The sequence below is a fragment of the Mastigoproctus giganteus genome, chromosome 9, assembly GCF_048544385.1.
Source record: "Mastigoproctus giganteus isolate SK-2022 chromosome 9, ASM4854438v1, whole genome shotgun sequence".
Taxonomy (NCBI): domain Eukaryota; kingdom Metazoa; phylum Arthropoda; class Arachnida; order Uropygi; family Thelyphonidae; genus Mastigoproctus; species Mastigoproctus giganteus.
This window is the reverse complement of record NC_143583.1, coordinates 13064339-13082367: the sequence shown is the minus strand read 5'-3', so window position 1 is coordinate 13082367 and position 18029 is coordinate 13064339. Positions and strand designations below refer to the sequence as shown.

At 39.4% G+C, this 18029-nt stretch overlaps 1 protein-coding gene across 1 annotated transcript in view; it reads left to right on the top strand.

Annotated features, from left to right (window-relative positions):
* The window catches only part of LOC150080055 (uncharacterized), a 390832-nt gene that overhangs the window by 253906 nt on the left and 118897 nt on the right, over positions 1–18029 (top strand). Inside the window, exon 12 of the mRNA XM_090381645.1 lies at positions 9506–9521. Coding sequence (XP_090237771.1) covers positions 9506–9521 — 16 coding nt within the window. The remainder of the gene's footprint in view (positions 1–9505; positions 9522–18029) is intronic.

The following is an 18029-nucleotide window of genomic DNA, read 5'->3' as shown; positions in this document are numbered from 1 at the left end:
GGGGAACAAAGGAGTGCTCTTATCAAGAAATGCTTAAGTTCTGCAAATTGCAGCACCTGCAGAGTAGGCATCTCCGAGGTAATCTTATTGAGGTGTATAAGGCCTTGAATGGGTTGTGCAAGCTGAATGCTGATGAGATTCTTCCTCTAACTCAAATAAAGAATTTGGGGAGGCACAGTTTCAAATTGAAAATTGTAGAATAGTAATGCGGAAATTCACCTTTAGTCAGAGGGTAGTTCATTGGTGGAACAGACTTCCATCTTTTTTGGTGGAAGTTGATAGTCTAAATAAATTTAAGGCTGAGCTGGACAGGCATTTGGAATGAATGGATGGGTGAAATAAGAGGTTTTTTTTTGGCTGATTCTGCATAAGCTTGCTTTCTTGCATCATTTTTTTTTTTTAATGAAAACATGAGAGGTATTAGAACCTATAGTACTTAGAACCATGCTTGGGTTGGAGGTTGAGAAGACAAAAGAAGATATTTGTTGACATTTTACTTGAACGTCTCTAGACTGTAATTTTCAGGAAATACGTATGAAGGAAGGTTGTTCCAGAAAACGGCAGTTGAATGATAAATGAAGCAGATGAAAAGTTGGTTTTGTGAGTTTGAAGTTGGACTGTAAATGGATGTTGGCTGGTGGCGCCACGTGTTCGGACTATTTTGAAAGAGACAGCGGTAATTATAGAAGCCAATTCAGAAGAACAGTGCCCATGGAAGTATCTGTAGAAAAGGCATGCAACAGAAACAGTACGTACATCTATGAGACAGTGAGAGGAGAGACTCTGTTAGAGAGGAGTCATTAATTAACCTAACTACCCTCTTCCGAATGGAATCTAGAAGCCTGAGGGAGGTTTTAGGGGCACCGCCCCAGATGTGGGAACAATATTCCATGGTAGGGCGGATTTGCGATTTGCAGAGTGAACAGCTCTTTGGAAGAAAACTAATGCTGAGAGCGAAACAGAAAACCAAGTTTTTTTAGATGCAGAGGAAGCAATATTTATAATGTGCTTGTGCCAAGAGAGATTAGAAGTCAGGGTAATCCTCAAAAGAGATATATCATTTTGCCTAGAAATCGGAGTGTCACCAAAGATAAGTATAGGAGCAGAAGAATGCTTTTTGCGAGATTAAGACCAGACTGAGTTTTAGAAGGATTGAAATCAACTAAGTTGTTTTGCCCCACTGGAGGATTACCTGGAGATCAGCATTTACGGAATGGTAGCGGATATTCGAGAAGTTTAAGCTGATTGAGCAGGGCAAGGTTTCTCAAAATGGAAAGCTGAATGCAATGTGCTATCATCGGCAAAACTATGGATAAGATTTCCAGTCAATGGAAGAAGGTCATTAATATACAAGAGGAAAAGAGTGGCGGAACGAACAGAATCTTGGGGGACACCGGCATTAGTGGAGAAGTTAGAAGACAGAGGGACCTCTACCATCACCCTCAGTGAGCGATCAGAGAGAAAACTGGATAACCAATTACAAAAAACATTTGGCGAACCATAAGATGAAAGCTTGTTTAGAACATCTTTATGCCAAACCCGATCGAAAACCTTCGAGATGTCAAGATTAACTGCTTGTGTTTCACCGAACTTTTCCATTGAATTTGTCCATAAAAGATCAATTTGGCCAGAATATCACCAGTGGATCGACAATGACGGAAACCATACTTAGAAAGAGTAGAAGTAATTGGATGGGAGGGATTTGTCACCCTTTTTAGGAACTGGCTGGATATCAAAAAATTTCCAAGTAGAAGGAAAAACACCTTTGGAATAAGAAAGTGAAAAAAGGTGGCAAAGAACAGGAGTAAGTTCAGGAGCACAGGTTTTGAGAACAAGTGGAGAAATACCATCGGGACCTGGAGCTTTCTTGGCATCAAGATTCGTCAAAATCCTTCGACATCCTTTTGCTGATGACCACAGGAAGCATTGAATGGAGCGTGTTGGGAATGGTGGGAGGTGTTTTACCAAGATCATTAATACATGAGTTGAAATAAAAAAAAATGGGATGCTAGCTTTATCCTTGGCTGAAGGTGACAATAGAACCATCTGGTTTTGACAGAGGAGGGAGCAGAGATGAGCAAAAGTTGTGGCCGATAGCTTTAGCATCAGAGCAGAATGCTCGGCTACCATTAAAGCAAGAAGTAAGTTTTCTACTCTTAGTCTGTTCAAAATCTAGTTTGGACTGCTTAATAACTGTTTTACAATTGTTGCGAGCTTTGGTGTAGGCAGAAAATGAAACTGAAGAATTGAAAACAAGCCAATTACGATATGCAACTTTCTTCTTTTGAACAGCCTTAGCAGATTTATTGGAAAACCAAGATTTAGATAAAGGACGAGATTTTTAAAGTGGAGTGAGGAATAAACGATTCCATTCCTACAAGAATAATTTCACTAACATGATGTGAGCAAACATTGACATCAGAAGTTTTGAAACAGTAATCCAACCAAGGAAAAGAAGAAAAGAAATCTTGCAGGACGTCCTGTTTTGCATTCTTCTAATGCCAAACAATACAAGGTTGGGAATAGCCATGAGATAAAGGCTCCATTGGGGACAATCACCAAATTGTGAAGTAAAGTGCATAAAGGGCCACTCACTTCTATCATGTACTTAGGTTTGTTTGGGAGAAAAAGATCAAGCGAGTTGGCTGTATGGTTAGGATTGTACTGTATTCTTGTAGGTAAATGAACAATCTATGCAAAGTCATTAGTAATTGCAAAAGCCTCATCATCTGGACCAGCTGGGTCAGTGTGACTAGAAAATGGAAGGCAGCTGGAGTTGTGAACATTAAAATCAACAAGGAAAATTACCTCACTGTTAGGAAAGATGAACTGGAGAAAGTCAAGTTGCAAAGAAAGGAAGTCAAAGAGCTCCAAGTGATTTGTGGAGTTGGGAGAACATTAGAAACAACAGATGAATTTGACACAGTGAGGTAGAGAGATTTTAAGCCAGAAAAGATCGAAAAGTGGAGATTCCAAATTACCAAGTCTGTGACAGGGAATATTGGAATGGACATATGCACAAGTGCCACCTTTGAGGCGAAAGGAATCATACAGCAAATAATTTAGGCAACTGAGATGAGCAGTAGTTGAATCAACCGATAACTGAGATTCTGTCGGAAAAAGTACATGGGGTTTGGCAGACTGCAAGTGGAAATGGACATCGTGTGAATTGAACTAGGAAGTGTTTGGGAGGTTGAGATCTTTTCACAGATAGGATTACTCAATTAGTTTGAGAATTCATGGTGTGTTCAATAGTAAGAAAAAGTTGGGTGTTGGACATGCTGTATGAAGTAAAGAAATTTTTGGATGTGGCATACGCATGGTAATAATATACCATCATATGCCTCTACTAATGCTATTTGTGTTGCCCTTTCATGCTCCTTTGTGAATGGAGTCAGATTTGCCCATCTGCAGTCCATGGCTAGCTCCCCTGAGTCCAAGGAAGCTCTCATAATTATGGCTAAGTGTTTGCTTATTTTCCGAAAAAAAATCGGAAATCGGAAAGCCCCGTGGGAAGATGAAGTTACTGTAGAGTTGTTAAAATTGGGAGGAAGAGACATAACACAAAAACTGGCAAGGCTCTTCACAAAGTGCATTAGAAAAGGTGTGATGCCTAAGCAGTGGAATAATGCAATCATAGTTTTGCTGCATAAGAAAGGAGATAAATCAGAAATTGGAAATTATAGACCAATTAGCTTGTTATCCCATATCTACAAGTTGTTCACAAGGGTCATTACTAACAGATTAGAAAGAATACTTGATGAGAATCAACCGAAAGAGCAAGCTGGCTTTAGGACAGGATTCTCAATTTTGGATCACCTTCACGTAATATCACAGCTAATGGAGAAAGCAAATGAATATAAAACACCATTATGCCTGGCATTTGTGGATTATGAAAAGGCATTTGACTCCATACAGCATTAGGCAATGTTTCGGGCACTGGAAAGACAAGGCATAGATACTCCATATATTATGATTTTGAAGAAAATATATGAGAGTGCTACATCCTTTATTAGACTAGACAAAGACAGTAGCAAATTTAAAATCGAGAAAGGAGTTCGACAAGGAGACACAATATCTCCGAAGCTGTTTACTGCTGCCCTTGAGGAAGCTTTCAGAAGATTAGACTGGTCGCAGAAAGGAGTCAACGTGAACGGAGAGTACCTAAACCATTTACGATTTGCAGATGACATTGTGGTCATAAGCCACGATCCCAAAGAATTAGAGGAAAATCTTAATCAGTTATGCACAGTTAGTAAGGATTTTGGACTAAAGATGAATATGGCTAAAACAAAAGTAATGATGAACAAGTATGCCACGGAAAGGGAAATAATGATTGAAGGAGCAGTAATTGAAAAGGTGGAGTCATATACTTATCTGGGACAAGTTATTAGCTGTAATAATGATAAATGGCTGGAAGTCAAGAGAAGAATAAATTTTGGATGGATAGCATTCAGGAAATATAGTCACATACTGAAGAGCAATATCCCAGTTTGTCTGAAACGTAAAATAATGAATCAATGTATACTCCCCACCATGTCTTATGGAAGTGAAACTTGGGCACTCACCAAAAGAATGGAAGAGAAGCTAAGAACTACACAGCGAAGAATGGAACGAATTATATTGGGAATCAGACTGTTAGATAAAAAGAGAAACACATGGATTAGGCAGCAAACTCAAGTAAAGGACATTCTTATCAAAACTAAAGAACTAAAATGGTCTTGGGCAGGACACATAGCTCGAAGACATGATGACAGATGGACTAAGAAAATAACAGAATGGTACCCAAGAGGAGCTAGAAGAAAACCTGGAAGACAAAGGCGGAGATGGATAGATGAAATTCATGAGTTTTTGAGTAGTAAATGGATGGCCAGTGCTCAAAACAGAAGGAACTGGAAAGTTGCTGGAGAGGCCTTCATCCTGCAGTGGATTGAAAATGGCTGATGATGATGATGATGATGTTTGCTTACTTGCTTTGCTGCCTCATTTAATATAACTGAATAGATCCCATCCGCCCCAGGTGCCTTTCTTATGTTTATCTTCAACAATTTCTCCTCTACTTTGCTCTCAGTGATTACAAAATCATCTAGCTCACTGCCAGAGTTTAATTCTCCTCCCTGAATAACTCCTCATGTGTGAATGTAGATGCAAAATGCTCATTTAGTTTGTTGGCTACCTGAGAAGGATCATCAGCAGTTGAATCATCGATATCTAGTGGACCAATCAGATTCATCCTCTTCCGTCTAGAAATTACATAAATAATGAACTCTGTGCTGTTTTTCTTTGCATCCTTTATCAAAGATTTCTCATAATGTGCCTTTGCCTGCCTAACTTCCTTTGGTACTTGGTTATAGACCAGCTTATATGTATCATTGGCTTCCGTGTGACATGTTAATTTATATGTATCCCATGCATTTTTCTTCTCTGCCACCTGTCTCATTAGTTTATCTGACATCCATTAAGGCCTAAAACTTCAACAGTATTTCTTAGTTGGTATGAAAAGCCTATTTAGCTTTCAAGATTAATTCTTTGGTTGCTTTCCATTTTGAATTTGCTGTTGGTATCATCATCATCAGTTGGTCCCACAATATAGAATTTAAATACTGTGTCAGACCACAATACAGTAATACCCCGACTTACGCGAACTCGGAGTTACGCGGTTCTTGATTTTTTTCGTTTGGCAACGCTGCCGCCCACTATCTTCAAGGTCGTTTTTCATATGTTATCGATATACGGTGCGACGGCGGAGAATGAGAGCGAAAGATGAACAAAATTCAACTTTGTTGCTTTTATGTTTTTTATATCAGTGAAGGGGAAACACATTTCACCATAATAACGTAAAAACCAACACAATTCCAGCTATCGGTATAATCGCAAATGCAATTAGATCGAGTTTACTACCAGTTTATAACAGATTTCACTAGCAGAAACGCAACTGGATTTTTATTGTTTATGGTAGTAACCCCTAGAAATGTGAGGTGTTAATAGTGTATCTCTGCCTTTATGGTGTTGTTTATTCAGTTGCTACATGCGCGCAGCTTTGTTTATGCGTATCAAGCGTGCCTCCTCGTTTTGTAATTGTGCTTTATTCCCTAAAAATGAGTAAAATACTTAATTAAAAGGTGTGAAAAGGAAGCGTCCTGGTGAAGACACTGCAGATTCAGAGAGAAAAAGAAAAGCAATTATCGATAAACAGAGGCGGACTGGGTCAAAAATTCTTACCCGGGAAAATTTATAGTGGCCTCATACTATGGTTTATGGCCAAAATCACACTGGCCCACCGGGGTTTCCCCGGTAAGGCTTATGGCCAGTCCACCTCTGTCGATAGAGAAAAAATATGAAATTGTGAAACGCTTTGAGCGAAATGAAAGACCATGTGATATTGCACGTGCTACAGGCCTAAATGAAGCAACGGCGAAAAGCACATGACAATTGCAAACTTGACAGGTTGAAAATTGAAAAGGGCTCAATTGTAAAGGGCTTAAAAATTTTAGAAAACATAGACTCCAACGAAGAACGCGTTATAGCTACAAAGCAAGGAATAAAAAAAATTATTAGCTTGCTACGAAGAAATTCTGCGTGAAAAAAAGAACGCGCTGTGTCGTCAGACGAATTTGTTAGATTTTATGAAGCCATCGACATCGAAATAACTTTTTTACGTAAGTCATTTGTTTTTTTTAATACATATTTTGTATTAATATGTATAAAGAACTGCAATTTTATTAATATTTTTCTTCTAAACTAGTGTTTTTGTTAGTCCTTGGTCCCAATTAAGCAAAATTTATATGTATTTATATGCAAAGTTGTACCCCGACTTACGCGAATTCGACTTACGCGATTTTCGTCGGACCCACCTATCGCATAACTTCGGGGTATTACTGTAGTCCCTGAGGGAGTGAAATCTACCCCAAGGTACCACCATGCAGAGCTTATATGACCGGTTGATAGGCAACAGTCACCTGCAAAGAAGATCCTCTCATCAACCTTCAACTTCTCCCTTGCCAAAGGGATCGTGGATTAAGTTCAACATTTTGTATTGCTAATTTTCAGACCTCTCTTCACTAAGAACTGGTATGTTCTATTTAATAAACATTGGAGCCCAGAGGATGTTGCAGCTACCAGGATGAGGTCATCAGCAAATGCCTTGTTATTAATTTTAAAATTTCCAAAATCAAAACCAATATATGGAGAGGGATCCTTTATCAACACGTCAATGACAAGATTAAAAAATATTGGGGATACAGGAAAACACTATTGCTGGGGTGACTATCATGGTACACCACAGAGAATCTCTATCTGTAGTACATTGGATTTGAAGAAGATTTATGCACTTAAGGAATGTTATAGGAAATTGTGGGTTGGTCACTCATACAAAAGCAAGAATTTTGTGGATTTATTGGATGATTGTCTGTCTGATACTCTGTCTGATTATCAGCAGTGATTCTTCATGTGTTAAAAATATTCAGATAAAGGAACCGCTAGGTTGCAGTGATCACATTGTACTGATTTGGGATTTACTTAAAGATGTATCTACCATTATGGGTAAGGGGATGGGCTTTTGCTTTCGTAAAGGTGACTACAGTAGTCTCAGAGATTTTTTAAATTCTATACATTGAAGCCAACTGATGATGTTACGAACAGCAAATTCTAAATGGAACGCATTCAAGGAATTAATCTGGGAAGCTACTAGGCTTTTCATACCAACTAAGAAATACTATTCAATGTTTAGGCCTAAATGGATGCCAGATAACTTAATGAGACTAGAGACTAGTGGCAGAGAAGAAAAATACATGGGACGCACCTAAATTATCAGGAGACACAGATGCCTTGATGCTGGTAGATATAAGATAGTCTGTAATCATGTCACAAAGGTTGTTAGGCAAGCAAAGGCATTTTACGAGAAATCTTTTGCGAACAATGCAGAAAAAACAGTAAACTCTGAAGGAAGGGGATGAATTAGATTGGCCCACTTGACATAAACGTTTCAATTGTTGAAAAACCTACTGAGGTAGCTGACAAACTGAATGAATATTTTGCATCTACATTCACACAGGAAGTCTGTAGGGAAGTGGAGGCCAGAAACTTATCAAATTCTGGGAGGGAGCTAAATGATTTTGTAATAACTGAGAGCAAAGTGGAGGAGAAATTGTTGAAATTGAACGTAAGAAAGGCACCTGGGGGGGGGGGGATCTATCCAGTTATATTAAAGGATGTAAGCTAACCCTTAGCCATAATTATGAAAGCTTCTTTGGAGGTGAAAACTTCCCCATTGACTGGAGATGCACAAATGTGTCCCCATTTCACAAAGGGGGGGGGAAGGATCAAAGGGTGATACAGGTAATTACAGACCTGTTAGTCTAACTTCTGTTCCAGGGAGAATAATGGAGTCATTGGTTAAGGAAGCGATGCAGGATCATCTAGACAAGACTGCAGTTATAATTTCCGTCACAGCATGGGTTTGTTAAGGGGAAGTCTTGTCTGACAAATTTGATTGGATACTATGATCTGGTCAGAATGGAACTGATACAAAAAATAATTTTGATATCATATTCTTGGATTTTAGGAAAGCTTTTGATACTGTATTGAAGAATACTGTACAAATTGGAGCAGTATGGCTTTAAGGGCAAGTTGCTGCAATGGATAAAAGGATGGTTGAGTGTGAAGAAGACAGAGTGGTTATTAATGAACACTGCTCTTCATGGACTAATGTTATTAGTAGAGTACCCCCAGTTTTCAGTGTGGGCTCATTGTTATTTTTAGGTATTTATCAGTGATATTGATGAAGGTATATCAGGGTTAATGTTTAAGTTTGCAGATGATACGAAGGTTGGCAGGGTTGTTAATGACACTACGCTACTGCAACAGTATCTTGAAAAGTTGAGCAGATGGGCTGAGAGGTGGCAATGAAGTTTAACATTGAAAAATGTAAAGTACTGCATATGGGTAGCAGTAACCCCAGAGTAACGTATCAACTTGGTGGTACTACATTCAGGGTAGTGGAGACCGAAAAGGACCTGGGGGTAATTGCTCAGTCAGATAAGTTTTCCGAGCAGTGCAAAAAGACTGCAAGAGTTGCCTGTCCAGAAAACCTTAAATTTATTTAGGCTATCAACTTCCACAACAAGAGATTGAAGTCTGTTCCACCAATCGACCACCTGCTGGTGGTCGATTTGTAGTACAGAGGTGAAACAAGTCCTGAAGGATCTTTGGAGGAACTTTCTTGATAAATAATGGGGTTATTCCATTATTACCTGGACTAGTAGCCAATATAGGCAGAACCTCTTTCAACTCTTGTTCACTAATTGGGTTATAAAGAAAGCCTTGCATGTCCCCATCCCCAACATAAGAATCAGGTAATTTTAATGTCATCTCATTATTCATGTGAATGATACCTTTCCAGAACTCGATAGAAGTATTATTATCCACCGCATCCTTTGATGTTCTAGCTAGATTCAAGATGTTAAGAGCTCATTTTCTATTTCTATAATATATACTCTGATTCTAGGTCTAGAAGACCTAGGGTGAGTAGTGCCTTAAGGTCGAACAGAACCAGTTGACACAACCTTGGAAGTCATAAAGTTTTTCACCACATACTTATCTAAGTCTTCTAAAACTATTCTTCCATCAAGGGCTCACATCAAGAATACCTTAAGTTGCCGATGATTAAACTGTGCCAGAGGCACTTCCGCCAATGATTCAAGTATTTTTTCATAGAAAGGTTCCTTCATGATGTTAGTAGGGACAGACTTGCACACCTCTTCTGATTGACTAAAATACCTGAACTGAAAACCCCTTGAATTTTCCCATGTGGAATACCCATGGAGACCATGAAGTGCTGCTGCTCAAGAAGGAATTCCCCCGCTCCCCACACTGTCCCAGCAGAATTGGATGCCTCTGTTAGTCTGAGGTACATCTAGTTCTATATCTAAATTTTCAGCATCCCAATAATCCATGAGCTGGCAAGTCCCTGATAGTTCAGGGCCACTCATTTCTGTCAATGATCCCCCCCAATGTCTCCTGGTCCGGGGTTTTCCCACCAATCTGGTACAACCAGCATCAGCAATAACAGTAAACTCCCCAAAACTCCAGGGGCTTCTTTGTCCACCAGGGATTTTAGTCATAGGGGTGTCCCCAATCGTCCAGGGGCACCCACCATCAATTCAGAGAGCCCCGATGGCCCAGTGTCTCTTCTGACCGCCGATAGTCTGGGATTACATTAAAAATAATACCTTAGACCGGATTTACATGTCTCCATTTTCGTTCTCCCTTTGATGGTATCATATGGGGAAACTTTCTCTGGCTTCTGATTAATGTTCTTGGATCCAGATGTCTGAAGAATCTCAACCTCAGCATAGACTGACATCTGGATTTCCATATCCGGAGAGCATTTGAACTGAATGCTTTTCAGTACATGCATTTTACTTGACCATTGCCTGAGGGGGGGTTAGGAAAAAAATGTTCATTTTTCTAGCCTTGGTTTGTTTTTCTTTTGATGGATGGTGTTAGTTGTAATTCCAGAATTTAATTTTCAGGTTATTTTTATTTTGGGGTCTGGGTTCGAACTGCGATCATTATGGGTGGCGAGCAGTGATCTTACTTCGCGACTGTGCGGATTCCCCCGTTAAATTTGAGTTAGATGTAGTCTTTGAATGTATTGATTGTGACGTCATAGTGAATTTTTGTGAATAATTTTAGTGTTAATTATGTGGCAGTGCATTGTGGGTGTTCATTGGGAAGGTTTACTTGGTGTGTTTATGGTGTGTGGGAGGGCTTCCAGTTACATATTAACAGCAGAACACAAATTCAATCTGCCCCAAAGTACACTTTTGTCTGCATTCGAAAACTTCATATATGCTAACTGTATTTTTTCATAGAAAGAATATTAGCATTAGCAATATTCTTCATTAGCAATATAAAGAAAAGAATATTAGCATTAGCATTAGTAGAGGCATTTGATGCAAGAAAGCAAGCTTATGCAGCATCAGCCAAAAAAAAAAATAAAAAATAAATAAAAAATAACCATAGCAAAGAACATTCTAAGATTTCTGTCCTATTCTCATTGTTGAGTGGAATGAACTTCTAAAGTATAATGAAAGTGGTTGTTTGCACTTTTTCCAGAAAGAACAACACAAAGATTATTTTTATTTTAACAGAGTACGAATTTACAGTCACAATGACCAGTTGTCATTTCCACTCGGAAAGAGAAGTACCGAACATTGCAAGCTACAAATCCATTCGCGGGAGGGTGGATTTACTGTTTGAAGTGAACGTAATCACTCATTTTATGTTCAAGACATGAATGCAGTTAGAGACTGAAAAAATGACAATTTACTTTATAAAAGATTTAAATCATAGCTGCCAACTTATGACTTACGAAAAGCTGGAGTTAAGCATTTGTAGATGATTTAAGCTACTTTAAGTTTGACGTTTTAGCTGTCACAACAACAATAAAAGTGTATATTAAGTGATATCAAGTATGTTTGTTTAAATGAGTTTAAGTGAAAATTACCAACGTTAAAAATATTGGCATTTTAGGTTAATTTCAATGTTATCTCAAGAATTATCGAGTGTGGTTTTTGACTATTTAAATATCCAAAAAGAAACCAAAACACACATGTTATGATAAACCGTTTAGTTTTGTCAGGCAATCGAAGTGTGTATTGATTGACCACCAAATAAAATGCTTTTTTTTTCTCAAAAAATTAAAATTACCAATATTAACGGTGACATCTGCTACTTCTTAACAGGCCAGCAGATAACATCAACAGTTTAGCAATTAAAAAAATTTTGTGTGTGTGTAGTGGCATGTGATGCAAGAAAGCAAGTGTATGAGCTTATGCAGCATCAGCCAAAAAAAAAAAAATAAACAAATTACAAAACAATTCCCTCCAAATGTTTGTTCAGTTCCTCCTTAAATTTATTTAACCTATCAACTTCCACAATGACAGATGGAAGTTTGTTCCAGCAATTAACCACCCGCTGGCTAAAGGCAAATTTCCGCACATCTATTCTGCCTCTGTCTTTCCTCAATTTCAATTTATGCCCCATTAGGTTCATAATCTGAACAAGTGGAAGAATTCCATCCGAATTCAGCATACTCAACCCATTCAAGGCCTTATACACCTCAATGAGATCACCTAGCAGGTGCCTAGTCTCCAGCCACTGCAATTTGCAGAAATTAAGCCTCTCTTGGTAAGAGGATCCCTTCATTCCCCTCACCAATCTAGTTGCCCTTCTCTGTACATGCTCAAACAAATCTATATCCTTCCTAAAATGAGGCCTCCAGACCTGTACGCAGTACTCAAGGCATGGTGTGACCATTTCCTTATCTCCTTTTCCCTGCTACCAAAAGTCCTGTATATCATTGACAAAACCCCATGACCTGCTCTGGCAGCCTGTCTGCATTGCTCAGAAAACTTCATATCTGACTGCACAATTATTCCCACGTCTTTTTCATTTTCTACCACCTTAAGTGTAGTACCACACAGCTGGTACGTTTCTCTGGGGTTACTTCTACCCATATGCAGTACTTTGCATTTGTCAATGTTAAACTTCAGTTGCCACTTCTCAGCCCAAATTTTCTAGATCCTGTTGCAGTAATACACTGCCATTACTCAACCCTGCCAACCTTTGTATCATCTGCAAACTTCGACACAGCCTGATATACCTTCATCAATATCATTGATAAATATACAAAACAACAATGGACCCAACACCGAACCTTGTGGGACTACACTAATAACATTAGTCCACGAAGAGCAGCACCCATTAATTATCACCCTGTCTTCTCCCATTCAACTATCCTTTTATCCATTCTAGCAACTTACCCTTAATACCATTCTGCTCCATTTGGTACAGTAGTCTTCCATGCACAACAGTGTCAAAAACTTTCCTGAAATCCCCAAGTATATGATATCAGAATTATTTTTTGCATCCAGTACCTTTGTAACCACATTATAATATCCAATCAAATTTGTCAGACAAGACTTGCTCTTTGACACCATGCTGAGTCTGAATTATTGCTGCGGTCTTGTCTAGATGATCTTGCAATGAATCTTCAACCAGTGACTCCATTATTTTACCTGGAACAGAAGTTAAACTAATTTGTCTTTAATTACTCGTGTCACCCTTTGATCCCCCTTTGTGAATTGGGGATACATTTGCACATCTCCAGTCCGTGGGAACCTCCCGAGTCCAAGGACGCTCTCATAATTATGGCTAAGGGTTTGCTTAGTTGCTTTGCCGCCTCCTTTAATATAACTCCTCTATATATAACTTTAATATATAGAGCGGATATCATCTTTTAAGGGCACAAAAGGTGATATAGTTGTACACGTTACTTAATATCATTAGTGATATTAAGAGTAGGAGACCGGCGGAATTACTTAGCAAGTACAGATCACTGTTGAAAAAAAGACGTGAATTAGGGTTGAATTTGAAAGTGTCTGCAATTTTGCCCAGACACGATAGGAGGGAGTATCGTGTCTGGGCAAACGAATTGTCGATCAATTCGGCCCTGGAGGGATTGTGCAAGGCTCAAGGGGTAAAATTTTTTTCAGCCTGGACTGTACTTGTTAACTGGAGAAATTGCTTCTACAGGGATGGGATACACTTAAATAGAAAGGGTGCAAGAATTTTTGCTGATGCTGTCGAGGCAGAGTTAGGTGGGTCGGAAAACTGCTAGTCGGGGGGGATACAAGGACTAATAGATTAACAGTAGCCACTGGCAGAGGTGGAAGTGATTCTTGCACTGCTTCTATTGAAATGAGCAGAAGCCTGAAAAACAAGATGCAGGATATTTCAGAGACTGCTGGGAGTCACTGCAGTACAAGTAAACACATGAGTTGTGTTAGGGTAGCTAAGAATAGAAACAGGTGCATGTATACCTGCGTGTACACCAATGCTAGGAGTTTGGTAAATAAATTTGATGAATTTGAGGTATTGCTCAAAACATCAAAGGCAGATATTGTTGGGATATCAGAGACATGGTGTCACACAGATATAAGGAATGCGGAACTGGAATTTGGGGAATACAATGTGTATAGAAAGGACAGACAGGACAGGAGGTGAGGAGGGGTTATGCTATTAGTTAAGAAACACATAAAGTCCAAGGAAGTGAAGCCAGTCGACATCGATGGACAGGGCAGTGTCGAGTCAGTTTGGTGTGACATAAGCATAGGGAAATCAAAATTGAGAGTAGGAGTGTGCTATAGGCCTAATGACTCTGATGAGTATAATAAGATATTGTACAGGGAAATAGAGTGGGCCAGTAAATCAGAGAGTCTTATAATGGGGGATTTTAATTTCCCAGATATTGACTGGAATTTGTGGGTTGGTCACTCGCACACTAGCAAGGCTTTTGTGGATTTATTGGATGGTTGTTTTCTACATCAGCATGTTCGTGAGGCAACAAGAGGGAGCAATACTCTTGATCTGATTATCAGTAGTGATTCTTCATGCATTAAGAATCTGCAGATAAATGAACCACTAGGTGGCAGTGATCACAGTGTGTTGAAGTGGGATTTACTCAGGGAGGTAACTACCATCAGAGGTAAAGGGAAGGGTTTTTGTTTTTGTAAAGGCGACTATGATGGTCTGAGACAGTATTTAAATTCTATACAGTGGGACCAACTGAAGATGTTACCAACAGCAAACTCAAAATGGGAAGCATTCAACGAACTAATCTTGGAGGCTACCAGGGAGTCACTGCAGTACAAGTAAACACATGAGTTGTGTTAGGGTAGCTAAGAATAGAAACAGGTGCATGTATACCTGCGTGTACACCAATGCTAGGAGTTTGGTAAATAAATTTGATGAATTTGAGGTATTGCTCAAAACATCAAAGGCAGATATTGTTGGGATATCAGAGACATGGTGTCACACAGATATAAGGAATGAGGAACTGGAATTTGGGGAATACAATGTGTATAGAAAGGACAGACAGGACAGGAGGTGAGGAGGGGTTATGCTATTAGTTAAGAAACACAAAGTCCAAGGAAGTGAAGCCAGTCGACATCGATGGACAGGGCAGTGTCGAGTCAGTTTGGTGTGACATAAGCATAGGGAAATCAAAATTGAGAGTAGGAGTGTGCTATAGGCCTAATGACTCTGATGAGTATAATAAGATATTGTACAGGGAAATAGAGTGGGCCAGTAAATCAGAGAGTCTTATAATGGGGGATTTTAATTTCCCAGATATTGACTGGAATTTGTGGGTTGGTCACTCGCACACTAGCAAGGCTTTTGTGGATTTATTGGATGGTTGTTTTCTACATCAGCATGTTCGTGAGGCAACAAGAGGGAGCAATACTCTTGATCTGATTATCAGTAGTGATTCTTCATGCATTAAGAATCTGCAGATAAATGAACCACTAGGTGGCAGTGATCACAGTGTGTTGAAGTGGGATTTACTCAGGGAGGTAACTACCATCAGAGGTAAAGGGAAGGGTTTTTGTTTTTGTAAAGGCGACTATGATGGTCTGAGACAGTATTTAAATTCTATACAGTGGGACCAACTGAAGATGTTACCAACAGCAAACTCAAAATGGGAAGCATTCAACGAACTAATCTTGGAGGCTACCAGGCTTTACATACCAACTAAGAAATATTGTTCAAGGTTTAGGCCGAAATGGTTGTCAGATGAACTAATGAGACATGTGGCAGAGAAGAAAAATGCATGGGATACATACAAATTAATGGGTGACATGGAAGCCTATGATAGATATAAGTTGGTCTGTAACCAAGTCACAAAGGAGATTAGGCAGGCAAAGGCAGACTACGAAAAATCCTTGGCAAAGGATGCAAAGAAAAACAGAAAAGAGTTCTTTACCTATTTAAACTCAAGAAGGAAAGGGATGAATCAGATTGGTCCACTGGATATTGATGGTCCAACAGTTGAGGATCCTGCTCAGGTGGCTAACAATCTAAATGAGTATTTTGCATCTACATTCACGCATGAGGAGTTATTCAGGAAGTAGAATGATGTGGGTAAAGTAAACTCTGGCAGTGCGGTAGATGATTCTGTAATAACTGAGAGGAAAGTGGAGGAGAAATTGTTGAGGATAAACATAAAAAAGGCAACCGGTGTGGATGTGATCTATCCAGATATATCAAAAGAATTGGATGTAAGCAAACCCTTAGCCATAATTATGAGAATTTCTTTGGACTCAGGGGAGGTACCCATAGACTGGAGATGTGCAAATGTGACCCCAATTCACAAAGGAGGATCAAAGGCTGAAACAAATAATTATCGACCTGTGAGTTTAACTTCTGTTCCCGGAAAATTAATGGAGGCACTAGTTAAAGAAGCACTGCAGGATCATTTAGACAAGACTTCAGTTATAGCTCGGACACAGCATGGTTTTGTTAAGGGGAAGTCTTGCCTGACCAACTTGATTGGATACTATGATGCAGTCACAAAAGAACTGGATGCAGGGAATAACTTTGATATTATATACTTGGATCTTAGAAAGGCTTTTGATACTGTTGCACATGGCAGACTGCTGCACAAATTGGAGCAGTGTGGCATTGGATGCAAATTGCTGCTATGGATAAGGGGATGGTTGAGTGGCAGAAGACAGAGAGTGGTAATCAATGGACACTGCTCAACATAGACTAATGTTATTAGTGGAATTCCAAAGGGTTCAGTGTTGGGTCCGTTGTTGTTTTTGGTGTTTATGAATGATATTGATGATGGGATATCAAGTTTAATGTCCAAATTTGCAGATGATACAAAGGTTGGCAGGGTTGTTAAGGACACCACTGACGCTATGCTGCTGCAACAGGATCTGGAAAGGTTGAACAGATGGGCTGAGAGGTGGCAAATGAAGTTTAACATTGACAAATGTAAAGTACTACATATGGGAAACAGTAACCCCAGAGCAACGTATCAACTCTGCGGTACTACACTGACAGTGGTGGAGAATGAAAAGGACCTGGGGGAAATTGTGCAGGCAGATATGAAGTTCTCTGAGCAGTGCAGATGAGCTGCAAGAGTAGCTCATGGTGTCTTGTCAATGATATACAGGAATTTTTCTAGCAGGGATAAACCCTTGTATAAGGCAATGGTTAGGCCACATCTTGAGTACTGTATACAGGTCTATAGGCCGCATTTCAAGAAGGATGTAGAGCTGCTGGAATGGGTAAAGAGAAGGGCAACAAGATTAGTGAATGGAACAAAGGGTTGCTCTTACGAAGAAAGGCTTAAGTTTTGCAAATTACAGTGTCTGGAGACTAGGCACCGGCGAGGTGATCTGATCGAGGTGTATAAGGCTTTGAATGGTTTGAGCATGCTCAATGCCAATGGGATTCTTCATCTTGCTCAGAATAATCAGCTCAGAGGGCATAAATTCAAATTGAGGAAGGACGGATGTCGGATACATGTGCGGAAATTTGCCTTTGGCCAGCGGGTGGTTGGTTGGTGGAACCGACTTCCATCACTTGTTGTTGAAGTTGATAGCCTAAACAAATTTAAGGCTCAACTGGACAGGTATTTCGAGCGAACGGAGGGGTGAAATTGGAGTGGTGTGTTTTTTTTTTTTTTTTTGGCTGATGCTGAATAAGCTTGCTTTCTTGCATCATATGCCTCTACTAATGCTAATTCTAATGCTAACTGGATAGATCCTATCCACCCCAGGTGCTTTTCTTATGTTTAACTTCAACAATTTCTCCTGCACTTTGTTCTCATTTATTACAAAATCATTAAGCACCATGCTACAATTTGATAACCTTCTGGCATTTTCAAACCTTAATAACTCCTCATGTGTGAATGTAGATGCAAAATACTCATTCAGTTTGTTTGCTATCTGAGCAGGATCATCAACAGTCGAACCATTGATATCAAGCGGACCAATCAGATTCATTCCCTTCCTTTTAGAGTTTATATAAGTAAAGAAATGCTTGCTGTTTTTCTTAGCATCCTTTGCCAAGGATTTCTCGTAATCTGCCATAGGCTTCTGTGTCGCCTGATAATTTATATGCATCCCATGCATTTTTCTTCTCTGCCACGAGTCTCATTAGTTCATTTGACA